At 38.7% G+C, this 21,239-nt stretch overlaps 1 protein-coding gene across 2 annotated transcripts in view; it reads left to right on the top strand.

Moving 5' to 3' along the window:
- Positions 1-21,239, top strand: part of ITGB1BP2 (integrin subunit beta 1 binding protein 2) — a 42,847-nt gene that overhangs the window by 2,955 nt on the left and 18,653 nt on the right. Inside the window, exons 9-11 of one of the 2 annotated variants that reach the window (XM_004275749.4) lie at positions 126-239; positions 488-550; positions 914-9,932. In XM_004275749.4, coding sequence (XP_004275797.1) covers positions 126-239; positions 488-550; positions 914-1,141 — 405 coding nt within the window. In that variant the 3' untranslated portion in view covers positions 1,142-9,932. Of the gene's footprint in view, positions 1-125; positions 240-487; positions 551-913; positions 9,933-21,239 lie in introns of those variants that run through there. The other variant, XM_049705123.1, reaches the window with a different exon arrangement.

Below are 21,239 nucleotides of genomic sequence, written 5' to 3' on the forward strand. Positions count from 1 at the left end.
GTTTTGCAATATGAGGTAGTGTTAATCTTTCTGACACTCTCTGTCTCTTCTCCACATATACCATGAGAACGCCCCTTGGGTTAAGAGTTCATTCTTACCACCCACTTTTCACGTCTTCTTTCTAGCTGCCAGCGTCTTGCCGTCATGATTGGCACCAGACAGATTCCTTAGTAGTGGTGACTGTATACGGCCAGATTCCACTTCCTGCGTTCAACTGGGTGAAGGCCAGTCAAACTGAGGTGAGGAACGTCTGATGCTGGATGGGAAGCCAGTGAATTGGGTGATATTATAATCTTACAGGCAGAGTCGTCGTAGGCAGTAAGCATGTAGGCTCCATAGTCCTCTGAGAGGAAGGTAGAGCTGTTAGGTCAGGGTTATCTGGCTGACCCGTGGATGTAGGGATTACACCACTGGCCTGCTTCTCTGTCGTAATTACTTGTTCTGACCTTCTGGGATTGTTACTACCCCTGTAATTCTTTTCTCTCAGCTTCATGTCCACATTGTCTTTGATGGTAACCGTGTGTTCCAAGCACAGATGAAGCTCTGGGGGGTAAGTGAAGATAAGGGGGCACAGGAGGGGGAGGCAGATGGGGTAAAAAGAAGGGCCAGGCTGGAATGAATAGAGGGTGTCTTGAGGGAAGGAGTTGTAGTGGGAAAGTGGAGGTTTTCTCTTCATTTGCTTTGATATTCTCTCTCTCTCCCTCTTCCTCCCTCTTTTTCTCCCTCTCCCCCCCCCCAACTCCCCTTTCTTTCCTCTTTCTCTCTCTCCCTTACTTATTTCTTCCCTATATTTTTCCCCACCTTGCATTTTTTATTTTTCTCCCTGTCATTCATCACCATCCTACCCTGACTCCAATCCCTTTGATTTCCTCATTTTCTCTTCTGTGTTCCACTATCTTTCCCTCCTCCTCAGGTCATAAACGTGGAGCAGAGCTCTGTCTCCTTGATGCCATCTCGGGTTGAAATCTCCCTGGTCAAGGCTGACCCAGGATCCTGGGCCCAGCTGGAGCACCCCGATGCACTGGCTGAGAAGGCTAAGGCAGGGGTTGGGTTAGAGATGGATGAGGAAGAATCTGAGGATTCAGATGATGACCTGAGCTGGACAGAGGAGGAGGAAGAGGAGGAAGTGATGGGGGAGTAGTGACACCAGACAGTCAAGTGTCTAGATAGGACCTCAGTGACTCCCTTAGGATCTCAGAGACCAGGATATGGTTGGCCATGTGGTGTCATTGAGCAGCAGGAGGCAGAAGGAGGGGAGAACAAAAGTGTCCCAACCATTCTGTTTTTTTCCCTTAAATAAATCTTGTATTCTGCAGTTTCACATAGTGTCGTTCTCTCACCTCACTATCTAAGATTGTATTCGTTCCCTCCAACTTCCGTGTGTGTGCAACACACATGTGTGAAAAAAGCACATGTAATCAATTCTTCACAACCACCAAGTATTTACTGAGTACTTACTATGTGCCCAGTTATATGTTAGGTGGTTTAGAGGTATCTGAGAAACAGAAGACTCATTCATTCCTCTCAGGAAAATTGTAGTCAGGCTGACAAGTCAAGGCTCTACATGAGATAATAATAAACATTATCAGGTAGTTTAACTGGGTGCTAAATTGTGCAGTACAGTTTTGAAAAGCTGTAGGAGTTGAGAGAATGGAGTGATTAATGTGGACTGTAGTAGAAAGGGAAAGCTCCATGGAAGAAGTACATTTTTTACAGCTTTAATTAGATACAATACACACCCCATACAATTTGCCCGTTCAAAGTGTAAAATTCAGGGTTTTTTTTTTTTAGTGTACTCAGAGTTGTACAACCACAATCAATTTTACAATGTTTTCATCACTCCAAAAATAAACTCTGTACCCATTAGCAGTCACTCCCAGTGTCCCCCCCAAACTCATAGCCCTAGGCAACCACTTATCTACTTTCTGCCTCTGTGGATTTACCTATGCTGGATATTTCATATGAATGGAATCATACAATATGTGGTTGTTTGTGACAGGCTTCTTTCACTTAGGATAATGTTTTCAAGGTTCATCCATGTTATAGCATGTATCAGTACTTCATTCCTTTTAATGGCCAAATAATATTTCACTGTGTGGATATACCACTTGTGTTTATCTCTTCATCAGTTGAGGTATATTTGGGTTGTTCCCACTTTTTGGCTATTATGAATAACGCTCCTATAATAATGCTCCCATGCATTCATGTTCAAGTTTTTATGTGGACATATGTTTTCATTTCTCTTGCATATATACCAAGTGTAATTGGAATGTAATTTCTGGGTCAAATGGTAACTTTTAACCTTTTGAGGAACTGCCAGACTGTTTTCCAAAGAGGCTGCACCATTTTACATTCCCACCAGCAGTGTATGAGGGTTCCAATTTCTCCACATCCTCAATAACACTCTTGTTACTTGTCTTTTTTTATTACGGCCATCCTAGTGGGTGTGAAGTAGAATCTCATTGTGGTTTTACTTTGACTTTCCCTGATGGCTAATGATGCTGAGCATCTTTACATGTACTTATTGGCCATTTTTGTATCTTATTTGGAGAAACGTCTATACAAATCCTTTGCCCATTTGTTAATAGGGTTGTTTGTCTTTTTATTGAGTTGTATTTTAAAAATATATTCTGGAGACAAGTCTCTTGTCAGATATATGACTTATAAATATTTTCTCCCATTCTCTGTGTTGTCTTTACACTTCCTTGATGGTGTCCTTTGATACACAAAATTTTTTAATTTTTATGAAGTCTAATTTATCCATTTTTCCTTTGGTTGCTTATGCTTTTGATGTCATATCCTAGAAACCATTGCCTAATCCAAGGTCATGAAAATTTACTCCTATGTTTTCTGAGAGGTTTATAGTTTTAGCTCTTACATTTAGGTCTTTGATCCATCGAGTTAGTTTTTGTATGTGGTACGAGGTAGGGGTCCAACTTTACATTTTTGCATATGGATATCCAGTTGTCCCAGGACCATTTGTGGAAGAGACTATTCTGTCCCCATTGAATTGTCCTAGCACCCTAGTTGAAAACCACTTAACCATAAATGTGAGGGTTAAGAAATATATTTTGAATGGAAATTTGAAGAATGAGAAATTTGGATAGATATGGAAGAGTAGGGAGAGCCAGGCTTGGGTAGGAAGTTGTTCTATTTTACTTTTTGTGTTTTATTATAAATTCCAAAGCAATACATATTGTCACTGTAAAAGACTCAATGCAGAAGTATATGGAGTAAGAAGTAAATGCTCCTCTTCAGATTCTCTCCAAGCTTAGTCCTTTTGCTGTTTGTAACCACTGCTAACATATCAGAGGGTATTGGTTCCCCAACCAGGGATTGAACCCATACCCCCTGCAGTGGAAGCGCAGAGCCCTAACCACTGGGCCACCAGGGAATTCCCTCAGAAGGGTATGTTTAAGCAAGGGAACAAAAAAGTCAAGTGAAGTGTCGCTAGATTGGCAAGAGCCTAAAATGCTAGATCAAGGATTTTGAACATGATTTAAAAGAGAGTTAAAAAGGCATTATAGGCCTTTTTTTTCTTTTAATTGATTTTTGGCTGCGTTGGGTCTTTATTGCTGTGCACGGGCTTTCTCTAGTTGCGGCGAGTGGCCGCTACTCTTCGTTGCGGTGCAGGCTTCTCACTGCGGTGGCTTCTCTTGTTGCGGAGCACAGGCTCTAGGCGTGCGGGCTCAGTAGTTGTGGCTCGCGGGCTCTAGAGCACAGGCTCAGTAGTTGTGGCGCATGGGCTTAGTTGCTCCATGGCATGTGGGATCTTCCCGGATCAGGGCTTGAACCCGTGTCCCCTGCCTTGGCAGGCGGATTCTTAACCACTGCGCGACCAGGGAAGCCCGGCCTTTTCTTTTTAAAAGTAGATTTTTTTCTTTTTGGCTGCGCCACATGGCTTGGAGGATCTTAGATCCCCAACCAGGGATTGAACCCAGGCCCGTGGTAGTGAAAGCGCCGAGTTCTAATCACTGGACCACCAGGGAATCCCCTTAAATGTAGATTCTTAATTTAGGGGACTGATATCTCTTTTTTGAGTCTCGCTTGAGTCAGATTTACTCCCTCAGCTGCCTCGTGGCTTGTGGGATCTTAATTTCCCTATTAGGGATCGAAGCCGGGTCCCAGCAGAGAGCACCGGGTCCTAACCATTGGATCGCCAGGGAATTCCCGAAAATAGGATTTTTCTTGACAGTCAGGTTTTGCTAGTCTATAAAGTGATAACATATTTACCATACCATTGCATCAACTTTAGAATTAAGGAAGATTGTATTCACCTGCTGAGGGAGTAAAGTATCATGTATAGAATGCCACTGTGTGGGGCACTTCTACCCACATTATTTTATTTAATCCTCACATCTGCTCTGTGAGGTAGGTATTATTATCCCCAATTTTTATAGATGAGGAAACCAAAGCTCAGAGAAGGGCATAGCTAGCCTGAGGTCACATGGCTACTGATTAAAACCTCAGTCATTGTTCTAGAGCCATCTGAGAATATCCAAAAGCTAAGGACCCAACGGGGATCTTAGAAGAGGAGCTTGATATCGCATCCCTGTAGCCTAGCAGAGTCCCTTCGACAAGCCTATCTGGGAACCAGTGAGGCCCTTAGTTGATCAGTGATATCTCACACTGATATAACGCTTTCCCAACCACTTTTTGTCTCTGATGACCTCATCCCTAACCTAAGTGGGACCCCTGGGCACTTTACCTCTCACTTCATCCAGATCAGTAATTATCTCCCAGTTACACCAGATTTAGTGTTACTGACTCTGGGACCCCTGCTTCCACTGTCCTCTTTTTCCCTTTCTGCTCCCAAAGTCCAAGAACACTGCTAGAGGGAGAACCAAGCAGACCAATATGAATTCATGCTGTCCAGTTTCAACTTGGCCCTTGCAGCTGCTCAGCAACCCTTTTATTTGTCTCATACATTCCCTGGCACTCTCCCCACAGAGGCTGTTCCAGAACTTCTTCTTTCTCCTCAGACTACAAATTCCAATCTCCCTGCTTCTACTTACACAGATTTTATATTAGACACTTTCATCTGATTAACTGTCCCTCCTGCAGCAAATCAGTAATATCTTTCTCCCTTCCAGCCCTGTCCTCTAGCCATCCAGTTTCCTTCCCGGGAAAGCAATCAATGTTCTTGATCTCTTATTTATCCTTTCAGAGATACTTTATGACTCTACAAGCAAAAATACGGAAAGGAGGGAACTTGTACTGGTTGTTAAAGATAAGTAGGATTTGGATAGGTGGAGAGACAGGAGATGATATTCCAAGCAGAGGAAACATCCGGGGCAAAGGCACAGAGGTGAAAATGAGTACAATATATTTAGAAAACAGGGTATAGCAAGTAGAGTAATCCCCTGAGAAATAATCCCACCTGCTGCCTCAAGTGCTACCTCTCCTTTTCTAGTTCTGACTTCAGCATGATCTGCTTTCCTGACTGTCCTGCTCTACATACCAGCAGAGTAGAAATCTGACACTACATGGCCCCTCACCCATTCTATCTTGCCTGGACCTCCAGTTACTATTTATCGAGCCATCTGTTTCAGTCCTGCTAAAGAGGTCCTAGCTCCTTCCTGAGTAAGTCTCCGGGCCAGACACCTTCCATTTCTTTGGTCACATGGACAATTTCCTCACACCATTGAAAGCAGGACAATGAATATAGAATATGCATTGTACAGACATTACTGATCTTACCAATATATACAACAAACGAAGGTCAAGGAAACATGTTAATCTATACAACAGAGATGGAATTGGCAAAACCCAGACTGTGAAACTACTGAAAAACAGTCCAACTTCCTCAACAAAAATATTGCAAGGAAAAAAAGAAATGAAGGGGAACCTTCAGTTTAAAAGTGACATATAATACATATCCACCAATCACAATGTGTGGACTTTATATGGATACTAATTGAAACCAAAAAAGCTGTAAAAAATTCTTTTGACATTTATGAAACTATTGGAAATTTAAATGCTGACTTGGTATTTGATGATATTAAGGAAATATTGCTTATTTTATGTGTGCTAATGATATTACCATTATGATTTTTTTTAAAAGGATCCTTAACTTTTAAAGATACATACTGAAATATTTAGGTATGGAATGATGTCATGTCTGGGATCTGCTCCAAAATATTACAGGACGGAGAAATAGATGAAACAAGAGTGCCCAAGAGTTGATACTAGTTGAAGCTGAGTGTTTGGTAAATGGGGATTCATTATACTATCCAGTCTACTTTTTTACATGTTTTAAATTCTCCATTAAAAAGCTTTTTAAAATGTTACTGAATTGTCAAACATCTGATGAAAGTTTGTGTACTAGTCTGAAGGAGTGGAACAGGAGGAGCTGGAATATGAGAAGAGGAAGGTCTGGAACAGCCTCTGTGGGGAGAGTGCCAGGGAATGTATGAGACAAATAAAAGGGTTGCTGAGCAGCTGCAAGGGCCAAGTTGAAACTGGACAGCATGAATTCATATTGGTCTGCTTGGTTCTCCCTCTAGCAGTGTTCTTGGACTTTGGGAGCAGAAAGGGAAAAAGAGGACAGTGGAAGCAGGGGTCCCAGAGTCAGTAACACTAAATCTGGTGTAACTGGGAGATAATTACTGATCTGGATGAAGTGAGAGGTAAAGTGCCCAGGGGTCCCACTTAGGTTAGGGATGAGGTCATCAGAGACAAAAAGTGGTTGGGAAAGCGTTATATCAGTGTGAGATATCACTGATCAACTAAGGGCCTCACTGGTTCCCAGATAGGCTTGTCGAAGGGACTCTGCTAGGCTACAGGGATGTGATATCAAGCTCCTCTTCAAAGATCCCCATTGGGTCCTTAGCTTTTGGATATTCTCAGATGGCTGTCAGACAGCTCTTAGCAATGACTGAAGTTTAAACAGGTGGAATTCATCACTAAAGCTGGAAATTCTGCAAGACACATGGTGGGAGGAGTAATTACAAAAAAAACCCTACTCTTTACTATGATCTAAGCACTGTAATAAAATATGTATATATATATATATACACATTTTTTCTGTTATCTCTCTATATTATATATATCAAATGAGATTTTATATTCTCATTTAATTCTCACAACAATGTATTAAAAGCATTATTATTTTTTTAATAGTTGAGGAAACTGAGCTTCAGGGGGGTTATGTAATTTTCTCTAGGTCACATAGCTATCAAGTGTCAGAGCTGGGACACAAATCCAGGTTTGAGTAGAAAGCCTGTGCTCTTTGGTGTCCAGCATACTTTCCAGCAAACACCTCCTTCCATTAAATCACTGTTATTTTGCCAGTGACATCCGTTAATAAAATTATAGATGTGTTCACACCAAAAAGAATTATACACTGAATTGAAAGCTTTTGGTAGGTAAGAAGTTAATTGACTAGGGTGGAAGAGATAGATACTTGGAGGCAGTGAAACCAGTTGAAGATAATCACAGTGGTGCAGGGGAGAAAGATGAGACCTCAGACTAAGTGGGTGTGGTAGTAAGAATGGAGGAGAGAATAATGGATTTAAGAGATATGTCATAGTTCAGGCTGCTATAACAAAGTACCATAGACTTGGTGGCTTATAAACAACATAAATTTATTCATCACAGTTCTGGAGGCTGGAAGTCTGAGATTAGGGTGCCAGTATGGTCAAGTTCTGGTGAGGGACATCTATCAGGTGGAGAGCAAAGACACGAAGCAAGCTCTCTCATGACTCTTACAAAGGCACTAATCCCATTCATGACCTCATCTAATCCTAATTACCTCCCCAAAGCCCCATCTCCTAATACCATCACAATGGGGGATAGGATTTCAATGTATGAATTTTAGAGGGACACAAACATTCAGTCCATAACACAGGTAGGAGTGAAAGTAATGTGGCCATTGCTGGTCTTCTGTGTTCCTTGAACTTATGCAACTCACTCCTTCCTCAGTGCCCCTGTACTATCTGTTCCCCCTACCTGGAATAATCTTCCTCCAGGTCTTTGAATAGCTGGCTCTTTCTTGTCACTCACAAGTCTCAGCTCAAATATCACCACTCATGATAGAGAAACAATTCATTATTTCAAAATTTAATCAATAAAGGGAGAGAATCAAGCATTTATCCTTCCTTTCCTAGATGAACTGGGTAACAAAATAGTAGATGAAAGGACATGTTTTCCAAAACGATTCCAATTAATAAAAAGAAATGAACTTAGAATATCACCATTTTGCAATCCTTGATAAAGAGATAGTGAGCATCAGCAGCTTCTAAGATTATAAAAAGACATCAGACATTATGTCTATCCTGTAGTCATACGAAAGGGATGGAACCTCAGTTTGATCTAGTCTTTGGATCCAGCTGCCAATTTGCAGGAAATACAGATAGAGTAACTGCATGATGCCTATGCAATTGGCAAACTGCTGAGTGAGAAGTTTCACAGGTCAAACTTGAGTTCTTCCATAAAAAAAGGTAGAGCCTTTCTTGACCATCTTCTCTAAATAAGCACCCACTCTCCAAGTTACTCTCACATTACCCTGTTTTATTTTCCCCATATCCCTTATCATCAACTGAGGTTTCCTTACATGAGAAGCAATATAGCATAACAGTTAAGAGGACAAACTATAACATCACGCTGCCTGGGTTCAAATCTTGACTACTTACTGGCTATGTGACCTTAAACTACTTAAGAGCTATGGACCTCAGTTTCCCCAACGATAAAATGGGATTAATAACGGTGCCTATGTCATAGGGTCATTAGGAATATTAAATGAGATAACATATCTATCTCATAGCTTATCACAGTGCCTAGTACAGGATAAGCATTATAAATGCTAACAATATTATTGCATAATTATTTTTTTGCTTATACATTATTTCTCTCTTTCACTAGCATATGTCTTTCTTCACTATACCCAGCACCTAAAACTGCCTAGCACATATATAATATGTGCTTAATAAATGTTTGTTGATTGAAGGGCCTGAATTATGGTGGCAAAGAAAGATATGAAGGAAACATATAAGGTATTGTTTTCTTAATAGATCTTTATTGGAGTATAATTGCTTCACAATACTGTGTTAGTTTCTGTTGTACACTAAAGTGAATCAGCCATATGCATACATATGTCCCCATATCCCCTCACTCTTGAGCCTCCCTCCCATCCTCCCTATCCCACTCCTCTGGGTTATCACAAAGCACCGAGCTGATCTCCCTGTGCTATGCTGCTGCTTCCCACTAGCTAACTATTTTACATTCGGTAGTGTATATATGTCGATGCTACTCTCACTTCGCCCCAGCTTCCCCCTCCCACCCCGTGTCCTCAAGTCCATTCTCTATATCTACATCTTTAGTCCTGCCCTGCCACTAGGTTCATCAGTGCCGTTTTTTTAGATTCCATATATATGCATTAGCATTTGGTATTTGTTTTTCTGAGTAACTTCACTCTGTATGACAGACTCTAGGTCCATCCACCTCACTACAAATAACTCAGTTTCATTTCTTTTTATGGCTGAGTAACATTCCATTGTATATATGTGCCACATCTTCTTTATCCATTCATCTGTCGATGGACATTTAGGTTGGTTCCATGTCCTGGCTATTGTAAATAGTGCTGCAATGAACATTATGGTACATGTCTCTTTTGGAATTATGGTTTTCTCAGGGTATATGCCCAAGAGTAGGATTGCTGGTGGCACAGTGGTTGAGAATCTGCCTGCTAATGCAGGGGACACGGGTTCGAGCCCTGGTCTGGGAGGATCCCACATGCCACGGAGCAACTAGGCCTGTGAGCCACAATTACTGAGCCTGCGCGTCTGGAGCCTGTGCTCCACAACAAGAGAGGCTGCGATAGTGAGAGGCCCGTGCACTGCGATGAAGAGTGGCCCCCGCTTGCCACAACTAGAGAAAGCCCTCGCACAGAAACGAAGATGCAACACAGCAAAAATAAATAAATTAATTAATAAACTCCTACCCCCAACATCTTACAAAAAAAAAAGCAGCCAGCTGAAATGTCCTGACCAAGAAAGACATCATTAAAAAAAAAAAAAGTAGTTCTATTCTATTTTTAGTTTTCTAAGGAACCTCCATACTGTTTTCCAGAGTGGTTGTATCAATTTACATTCCCACCAACAGTGCAGGAGGGTTCCCTTTTCACCACACCCTTTCCAGCATTTATTGATTCTAGATTTTTTGATAATGGCCATTCTGACTGGCGTGAGGTGATACCTCATTGTCGTTTTGATTTGCATTTCTCTAATTGTGATGTTGAGCATCTTTTCATGTGCCTCTTAGCCATCTGTATGTCTTCCTTGGGGAAATGTTTATTTAGGTCTTCTGCCCATTTTTTAATTGGATTATTTGTTTTTTTGATATTGAGCTCCATGAGCTGTTTGTATATTTTGGAGATTAATCCTTTGTCTGTTGTTTCATTTGCAAATATGTTCTCTCATTCTGAGGGTTGTCTTTTTGTCTTGTTTATGGTTTCCTTTGCTGTGCATAAGCTTTTAAGTTTAAGTCCCATTTGTTTTTTTTAAATAAATTTATTTATTTTATGTGTTTACTTTTGGCTGCATTGGGTCTTCGTTGCTGCGCACAGGCTTTCTCTAGTTGTGGCGAGCGGGGGCTACTCTTCATTGTGGTGCTCAGGCTTCTTATTGCAGTGGCTTCTCTTGTTGCGGAGCACAGACTCTAGGCATGCAGGATCCATAGTTGTGGCTCATGGGCTCTAGAGCACAGGCTCAGTAGTTGTGGTGCACGGGCTTTGTTGCTCCGTGGCATGTGGGATCTTCCCAGACCAGTGCTCGAACCCATGTCCCCTGCACTGGCAGGTGGATTCTTAACCACTGTGCCACCAGGGAAGTCCCCCCATTTGTTTATTTTTGTTTTTATTTCCATTACTCTAGAAGGTGGGTCAAAAAAGGTCTTGCTGTGGTTTATGTCAAAGAGTGTTTTTCCTATGTTTTCCTCTAAGAGTTTTATAATGTCTGGTCTTACATTTAGGTCTTTAATCCATTTGGAGTTTATTTTTGTGTATGGTGTTAGATAGTGTTCTAATTTCATTCTTTTACATGCAGCTGTCCAGTTTTCCCAGCACCACTTATTGAAGAAGCTGTCTTTTCTCCATTGTATGTTCTTGCCTCCTTTGTCGTAAATTAGGTGACCATATGTGTGTGGGTTTTTTATCTCTGGGCATTCTATCCTGTACCATTGGTCTATATTTCTGTTTTTGTGCCAGTACCATACTGTCTTGATTACTGTAGCTTTGTGGTATAGTTTGAAGTCAGGGAGCCTGATTCCTCCAACTCCATTTTTCTTTCTCAAGATTACGTTGGCTATTTGGGGTCTTTTGTTTTTCCCCAAAAGTTATTATTTAAAAGGAAGAAAAAAACTTGGACTTGATTTTTTTTTTCTGATAGGGGAGGGAAGGGTATAAAATAATTACTCCAAGGCTTCAAACTTAAGTAACGGTAGAAGGCTAGTACTTTTAACAGAAACAGGAAAACTGAGAACTAGAACTAATATTATTTGAATAATCCGCTAATGAATTTTATTTTAGGTACGAGTTTGAAATGATGGCAAAGCATAAGAGTGGAAATGCTAGCAGGCAGTGAATTGTAAATGCAAAATTAGAGTTCATGAGAAAAGTCAGCGCTGAAGATAGATTTGAGTATCATCTGCCTCAATGTGACACTTAAACATTCAACTTACTTTGTATGAGCTCCCTTCATCTTTAAAAAAACAAAAAAACTCGCAGATGTGAAAAAAATGGAAAATACAATATTTGAACACTTAAATTGTTCTCAGGGAAAGTCACTGTTAGCAGTTTGGTGTGTATCATTACAAATATTTTCTATATATTTACAAACAGATATTGGCATATAACATGTACAGACAGTAAAAATCTGAGCAGATACCTGCATTTATATAGAGAAATTTGTTTTTTCTTTTTGGCCAATTTGGAATCATTCTATAATATTTTTCTGTAACTTACTTAATCATTAAGCATATCACTTTATTGTACTTTAAGATATTTCCATGTCAATATATATAGATCTCTGACATGCTTTTTTGTGTTGCATAGTACTTTATCATATGGATATGCCATGATTTATTTAACTATTCCCCTATTGGTGAACACAAGTTGTTTATAATTTTTTATTGTTACAAATTATGCAACAATGAAAATCGTTATACATGTATCTTTGAATATTTGTGCTACTATTTTTTGAGGATAGATTCCTAGAAGTGGGATTGCTGGAAGGAAAGTATATACATCTTTACACATCTAAAGTGTTAATAGATACTGCTCAATTTCCCTCCACAAAGGCTGTTTCAATTTATATGGTCACCCAACAGTGTATGAGGTACCATTTTCCCTAATACCCTCATCAATACTTTATGTTATCATTAAAAAATATTTTTACCAACCAGATATGCAAATAATGGTATCTCATTTTTATTTTGCACTTCCTCTGGTTACAGGAAAGGGTAAGCATTTTTTACTGAATACAGTAGTCCCCCTTATCCATGGTTTCACTTTCCACAGTTTCAGTTACCCTCAGTCAAATGTTGTCTGAAAATATTAAATGGACAATTCCAGAAATAAGCAATTCATAAGTTTTAAAAAATTTTATTGAAGTATAGTTGATTTACAATGTTGTATTTAATTTCTGCTGTATAACAAAGTGACTCAGTTATACATATATACATATATATATGTATTCTTTTCCATTATGGTTTATCACAGGATATTAAATACAGTTCTCTGTGCTATACAGTAGGACCTTGTTGTTTATCCATCCTATATATAATAGTGTACATCTGCTAATCCCAAACTCCCAGTTCTTCCCTCCCCCACCCCCCTCCCCCTTGGCAACCACAAGTCTGTTCTCAATATCTGTAAGTCTGTTTTTATTTTGTAGATAGGTTCATTTGTGTCGTATTTTAGATTCCACATATAAGTTTTATCATATGGTATTTGTCTTTCTCTTTCTGACTTACTTTGCTTAGTATGATAATCTCTAGGTCCATCCATGTTACTTCTTTATCCATTCATCTGTCGATGGACATTGAGGTCGTTTCCATGCCTTGGCTATTATAAATAGTGCTGCTATGAACATAAAGGTGCATGTATCTTTTCAAATTATAGTTTTGTTTGGGTATATGCCCATGATTGGGATTGCAGGGCCATATGGTAGGTCTATTTTTAGTTTTTTAAGGAACCTCCATACTGTTCTCCATAGTGGCTGTACCAATTTACATTCCCACCAACATTGTAGGAGGGTTGCCTTTTCTCCACACCCTCCAGCATTCATTGTTTGTAGAACTTTTTTTTTTTTTTTTGCGGTATGCGGGCCTCTCACTGTTGTGGCCTCTCCCATTGCGGAGCACAGGCTCCGGACACGCAGGCTCAGCGGCCATGGCTCACAGGCCCAGCCGCTCTGTGGCATGTGGGATCTTCCCGGACCGGGGCACAAACCCGCGTCCCCTGCATCGGCAGGCAGACTCTCAACCACTGCGCCACCAAGGAAGCCCTGTAGAACTTTTAATGATGGCCATTCTGACTGGTGTGAGGTGGTACCTCATTGTAGTTTTGATTTGCATTTCTCTAATAATTAGCGATGATGAGCATCTTTTCATGTGCCTATTGGCCATCTGTATGTCTTCTTTGGAGAAATGTCTGTTTGGGTCTTCTGCCCATTTTTTGATTGGGTTATACGTTTTAAATTGAACACAGTTATGAATAGCAAGATGAAATCTTGTGACATCCCACTCCAGATGTAAATCATCCCTTTGTCCAGCATATCCATGCTATATACACTACCCTCTTATCAGTCACTTAGTAACCTCCTGGAGGTTATCAGAGGTCTCAGTATCACAGTGCTTGTAATCAAGAAACCCTTATTTTACTTAATAATGGCCCCAAAGTGCAAGAGTAGATGCTGGCAATTCGGATATTTTCTTACTGTACCTAATTTATAAATTAAACTTTATCATAGGTATGTATAGGGGGAAAGACATAGTATATATAGGTTTTGGTACTATCCGTGGTGGTTTCAGGCATCAACTGGGGGTCTTGGAAAGTATCCCCTGCAAATAAGGGGGGGTTTACTGTATTAATGTACAGAATTTCAATTAAACTCTGTTTTCAGCCCCATATGTCATGTCCATCCTCTGCTGTACCTGGTGTCTTGTATCTTTCCATAGTTTTACTGGTAAAATGGCCCCTTCTTATCTGTATCCTTTGTACTAGACCAAAATTTCTTCCCAGCTGCTATTTCAGCTACCATTTCTCTTGCATCTAGAAAACCCCAAGAACTTTTTGTCCTTTTGGGTTTGTACATATTTTATATATTATTTTGGTACACTTTCAGTGGTGCCTCAGACAGGATTTGGAATGCTATATTTGTTGTATACTAAATTCTCACACGTAACCGCCTCTCTATTCAGTTCCATTCATATATTTGTCTATTCTTGAACCATATCACAGCTTTATATAATAATTTGATATCTAGTAGGTAAGTCTTCCCTCATTTCTATCTTTTAAAGGTTCCTTGGCTCTTTTTATGTGTTCTTCCAGATGAACTTCAGAACCAACTTGTTCAGTACTCCCACCCTATCCTCTCAAATCCCAAAGAGATTGTTATAGGAATTTATACTTCTTTGAAAGAAAATTTAAATTATGAAACTTCTCATTCAGGAATATTATACATCTATCCATTTGTCAAATATTCATACCTAGAGCCTTCGGTAATATTTTGTAATTTTATTCATGTCATTATTTTGTACGTTTCTTGTTAGGTTTATTCCTATCATTTTTTTTTTCACTGCTGTGAATGGGATCTTTTCCCCCCATTATATTTTCTAATTGGATATTGTTTTTATAGAGAAAAGTTATTGATTTAAAACTTAAACTCTATTTCTGTTTAATTTTAATAGTATATCAGTTCATTCTCTTAGATTATCGATATAACATATATAAACAAGGACATTTTATGACGCTTACTTTACAACATTTTTAAATTTTATTTATTTATTTATTTTTGGCTGCGTTGGGTCTTCGTTGCTGTGCGCAGGCTTTCTTTACTTGTGGCGAGCAGGGGCTACTCTTTGTTGCAGTGCGTGGGCTTCTCATTGCAGTGGCTTCTCTTGTTGCGGAGCACAGGCTCTAGGCGTGTGGGCTTCAGTAGTTGTGGCACGCAAGCTCAGTAGTTATGGCTTGCAGGCTGTAGAGCGCAGGCTCAGTAGTTGTGGCACACAGGCTTAGTTACTCCACAGCATGTGGGATCTTCCCAGACCAGGGATCAAACCCATGTCTCCTGCATTGGCAGACAGATTCTTTTCTTTTCTGTTTTTTTTAAGAGAAACAGGAACTCTCATTTATTGCTGGTGGGAATACAAAATAACACAGCCAGTTTGGTGGTTTTTTTACAACTTTAAACGTATTCTTACCATACAATCCAGCAGTCATACACTTTGGTATTTACCCAAATGAATTGAAAACTTACAGCGACACAAAAACCTCCATGCAAATGTTTATAGCAACTTTATTCATAATTGACAAAGCTTGGAAGCAACTATGATGTCCCTCAGTAGGTGAATGGATAAACTGTGATATATCTAGACAGTGGAATATTATTCAGTAGGCAGGCGGATTCTTTTTTTTTTTTAATTAATTTATTTATTTTGGGCCGTGTTGGGTCTTCGCTTCTGTGCGAGGGCTTTCTCCATTTGCGGCGAGCGGGGGCCACGCTTCATCGCGGTGCGCGGGCCTCTCACTGTTGTGGCCTCTCCCGTTGTGGAGCACAGGCTCCAGACGCGCAGGCTCAGCGGCCATGCTCATGGGCCCAGCCGCTCCGCGGCATGTGGGATCTTCCCGGACCGGGGCACGAACCCGTGTCCCCTGCATCGGCAGGCGGACTCTCAACCACTGCGCCACCAGGGAAGCCCAACATTTATAACTTATCTTCTCTTGTCTTAATGCTTTGACTAGAACCTGGAGAGCAACGTTCAGTAATAGTTGTGAAAGCAGGTGAATATTCTTGGTTTTGTTCTGACTTTAAGGTGAATGCCACTAGTATTTCACTATTAAGTATGATGATGGCAGTTGTTTTCTATATTCTTTATCAAGTTATAAAATTCTCCTGTCCCTAGCCTACTGAGAAAATATTTTTAAGGTGCTACAAGCATAAGGTAAAATATTCAAATGGTACAAAATGGTATGTGAAGAGTTGCCCATTTGTATTCCCTAGTTTCCCAGTTCCCTTACCGAGAAGCAATTCCTATTAACAATTTTTAGGTGAACTACCAGAGATAAATTGATGCAAATATAAGCATATATGTGAATATGTTATTTTTTACACAAATAGTGGCATACTATAAACACTATTCTAAACCTCGATTTTTTTTGTTGATAAATCAGCTGTCAGTCATTTATTTGTAGGTAATCAATCTGCCTTTTCTTTTTGGCTCTTTTTCCCTACTTTCATTATAGAAAATTTCAAACATACAAGAGTAAAGAAAATAGTATACTGAATTCCCATGTACCTGTCACCTAGCTTCAGTAATTATTAACTCATGGCCAATCTCGTTTCATCTATATTTCACTAACCCCTGCTCCTCCACCCACACAAGATTATTCTGAAGCAAATATCCCACATCATATTATTTCATCTCATCCATAAATATTTTGGTATGTATCTCTAAAATATAAGGACTTTTCTTAAACATTACAACAAAACCACCACTTCTAAAAACTTAACAATTCTTTAATGACATCAAATGTACAGTCATTGTTCAAATTTTCCTGATTGTCTCATAAATGTTTGTGTGTTTATTTTTACTTTGTTTGAATCAGGATCCAAATACAGGCTATACACTGCAATTGGTTGATATGTTTCTCAAATCTCTTAATCTATAGGTGCCCCTTCCTTCTCCCCCCCCCCTTTTTTTTTCTCCCATGGGATTTATTAGTTCAAGAAACTGGGTGGTTTGCCCTATAGCATTTTGCATAAAATGGATTTTAGTAATTGCATCCCTGTGGTAATGTTTCCCTGTTCCTTATATTTCCTGAATATTGATTAGAACTAGAGGCTTGATTAGATTTAGATTTAGGTTCTATTTTTTCCTCTATTGAGGGGCAAGAATATGTCATAGGTAGTATTGTATACTTCTAAAAGTCTTTGATGTTCTTAAGTCTCATTAAAATGTGTCTGGGTGGGGATTTCTTTCTTTGTTTTCTTTTTCCTGTTTGGGATTCCTGAGTTTTAAGCTTGGCATTTTTCATCAATTCTCAGCTATTTCTTTTCAAATACTGCTGCTCTACTGTTTTCTCTTTCTTTGCCTGAACTCCAATTAGACATCACCTGTAAGTATGGGGTTTTTAAATCTAAGGCCGTAGGCCACGAGGGATCAGATGACTTCAGAGCAAAAGTCTGCTCTAGCAATTACCCAGTAGAGTTGTAATTGTTTCCTCTGCTTTACTGCCAGTGCGCCATATATGTGTATATGGACAGAGATATATATCTTCATACACACTTAAAATATGTCTTGAAATTCATTCCATATCAGTATATAATTTACCTCATTTCTTTCTTTATTTATTTTTTTTTAAGATTTTTTTTTGATGTGGACCATTTTTAAAGTCTTTATTGAATTTGTTACAATATTGCTTCTGTTTTAGTTTTTTGGCCACGAGGCATGTGGGATCTTAGCTCCCTGATCAGGGACTGAACCCACACCCCCTGTATTGGAAGGTGAAGTCTTAACCACTAGACCACCAGGGAAGTCCCCTCATTTCTTTCTTTTTATTGATTGAAGTATAACTTGCATATAGAAAAATGTACAAATCTGAAGTATATGTTTTTGTGTATGTATACATCTATGAAACCTCCCCCAAGTCAAAATGCAGAACATTTCCAGCACTACAGAGGCTAGCTCCTTGTGAACTCTCTCAGTCATTATTCAGTCCCAAGATTAACCACTTTCTGGCTTCTATAGTCATAGATTAGTTTTGCTTTTATTTGAGTTCCATATAAGTGGAATCATACAGAGTGTGTACTCTTTTGCATCTGGCTTCTTTCATTCAGCATCATCTGTGAGCTTCATCTATTTTGAATATATCAGTAGTTTGTTCTTAGGAATTCCCTGGCAGCCGAGCGGTTAGGATTCCAGGCTTTCACTGCCGGGGGCCTGGGTTCAATTCCTGGTCAGGGAACTCAGATCCCTGCAAGCCACGCAGCGTGGCCAAAAAAAAAAAAAAAAAAAAAATATATATATATATATATATATATATATATATATATGTTCTTTTTCATTGCTGTGTAGAAGTCTGCTTTCTTAAAATGAACTTCCATTTTATGGATATATCATAATGTAGTTAACAAATCCTCTATTGATGGATATATAAATGGTTTTCAGTCTTTTGTTACTATAAATACTACTGCACTGCATGTGTTTATTCATGCATCTTTGCCAATATGTATATCAGTAGGATAAAATCCTAGATGTGTAAGTGCAATATTATGTGCGTTATTAATTTTAATAGATTTTGCCAAATTGCCTTCCAAAGAGGATGTACTAATTTATAAGTCCACCAACAGTATATTTAAGGATGTGTTTCCCAACATCCTTGCCAACTATTAACAATTTTTTTTTATTGAGGTATAGTCGATTTATAATATTATATTAGTTTCAGGTATATAATAGTGATTCAAAATTTTTATAGATTGTCACATTTAAATTATAAAATATTGGATATATTCCCTGTGCTGTACAGTATATCCCTGTAGCTTATTTATTTTATACTTATTAATTTGTGCCTCTTAATCCCCTACCCCTATTTTGCCCTTTCTCCTCCCTCTTCCCACTAGTAACCACTAGTTTTGTCTCTGTATCTGTGAGTCTGTTTCTGTTTTCTCATATTCATTCATTTATTTGATGTTTTAGATTCCACATATAAGTGATAACATACAGTATTTACCTTTCTCTGTCTGACTTATTTCATTAGGCATAATACCCACCAGGTCCATCCATGTTGTTGCAAGTGGCAAAATTTCATTGTCTAACACATCTTCCTTATCCATTCATTTGTTGATGGACACGTAGCTTGCTTCTATATTATGGCTATTGTAAATAATGTTGCTATGAACATTGGGGTGCATGTATCTTTTCAAATTAGTGTTTTCGTTTTCTTTGGATATATGCCCAGGGGTGGAATTGCTGGATTGTATGGTAGTTCTATTTTCAGTTTTTTGAGGAATCTCCATACTGTTTTCCACAGTGGCTGCACCAATTTACATTTCCACCAGCAGTGTACTAGGGTTCTCTTTTCTCCATATCCTCGCCAACACTTGTTATTGGTTGTCTCTATGATGATAGCCATTCTGACAGGTGGTATCTCATTGTGGTTTTGATTTTGCATTTCTTTGATGACGAGCAGTGTTGAGTATCTGTTGAACCTCTGTATGTCTTCTTTGGAAAAATATCTGTTCAGGTCTTCTGCCCACTTTTTAATCATGTTGTTTGTTTTTTTGTATTGAGCTGTATGAGGTATTTATATATTGGGGATATTAACGCCTAATCAGTCATATCATTTGCAAATATTTTTTCCCATTCAGTTGGCTGCCTTTTTGTTTTCTCAATGGTTTCTTTGTTGTGCAAAAGCTTTTAAGTCTAATGAGGTCCCATTTGTTTATTTTTGCTTTTGTTTCCTTTGCCTTAGTTGACAGATCCAAAGAAATATTGCTACAATTTATGTCAAAGAGAGTTCTGCCTATGCTCTCTTCCAGGAGTTTTATGGTTTCTGGTCTTATATTTAAGTCTTTAATCCATTTTGAGTTTATTTTTGTATATGGTATTAGAGAATGTTCTACTTTCATTCTTTTACTTGTAGCTGTCCAATTTTCCCAGCACCACTTATTGAAGAGACTGTCTTTTCTCCATTGTATATTCTTGCCTCCTTTGTCATAGATTAATTGCCCATAGGTGCGTGGGTTTATTTATGGGCTCTCTTTTCTGTTCCATTGATTTATTTGTCTGTTTTCATGCCATTACCATGCTGTTTTGATTATTATAGCTTTGTAGTATAGTCTGAAATCAGGTAGCATGATTCTTCCAGTTCTGTTCTTCTTTCTCAAAATTGTTTTGGCTATTTGGGATGTTTTGTTTTTCCATACAAATTTTAAAATTATGTGTTCTAGTTCTGTGAAAAATGCCATGGGTATTTTGTTAGGGATTGCACTGAATCTGTACATAATCTTGGGTAGTATGGTCATTTTAACTATTAATTCTTCCAATCCATTGACACAGTATGTCTTTCCATCTGTTTATGTCATCTTCAATTTATTTCATCAGTGTCTTATAGTTTTCTGAGTGCAGGTCTTTTACCTCCTTAGTTAGATTTATTCCTAGGTATTTTCTTCTTTTTGATGCAATTGTAAATTGTATTGTTTCCTTAATTTCTCTTTCTGATAGTTTGTTGTTAGTGTATAGAAATGCAGCAGATTTCTGTATATTAATTTGGTATCCTGCAACTTTACCAAATTCATTTATGAGCTCTAGTAGTTTTCTGGTGGTGTCTTTAGGATTTTCTATGTATAGTATCATGCAATCTGTAAAAAATGACAATTTTCCTTCCTTTTCAATTTGGATGCCTTTTATTTCTTTTTCTTGTCAGATTGCTGTGGATAGGACTTCTAATACTGTGCTGATAAAAGTGGCAAGAGTGGGAATCCTTGTCTTATTCCTGATTTTAGAGGAAATGCTTTCTGCATTTCACCATTCAGTACGATGTTAGCTGTGGGCTTATGGCCTTTATTATGTTGAGGTATGTTCCCTCTATACCTACTTTTTTTTTTTTTTTTGGCTGTGCTGCATGGCTCGTGGGATCTTAGTTCCCTGACCAGGGATTGAACCGGGGCGCTCGGCAGTGAAAGTGCAGAGTCCTGACCACTGGATTGCCATGGAATTCCCCTTTTTTTTATATACCCACTTTTTGTGGAGAGTTTATTTTTATCATAAATGGATGTGGAATTTTATCAAAAACTTTTTCTGCATCTTTTGAGATGATTATAAAATTTTTATTCTTCAGTTTGTTAATGTGGTGTATCACACTGATTGATTTGTGGATATTGAACCATCCTCACACACCTGGGATAAATCCCACTTGATCATGATGTATGATCCTCTAATGTATTTTTGGATTTGGTTGGCTAATATTTTGTTGAGGATATTTACATCTAAGTTCATCAATGATATTGGCCTATAATTCT

Source organism: Orcinus orca, chromosome X, assembly GCF_937001465.1.
Source record: "Orcinus orca chromosome X, mOrcOrc1.1, whole genome shotgun sequence".
Lineage (NCBI taxonomy): Eukaryota > Metazoa > Chordata > Mammalia > Artiodactyla > Delphinidae > Orcinus > Orcinus orca.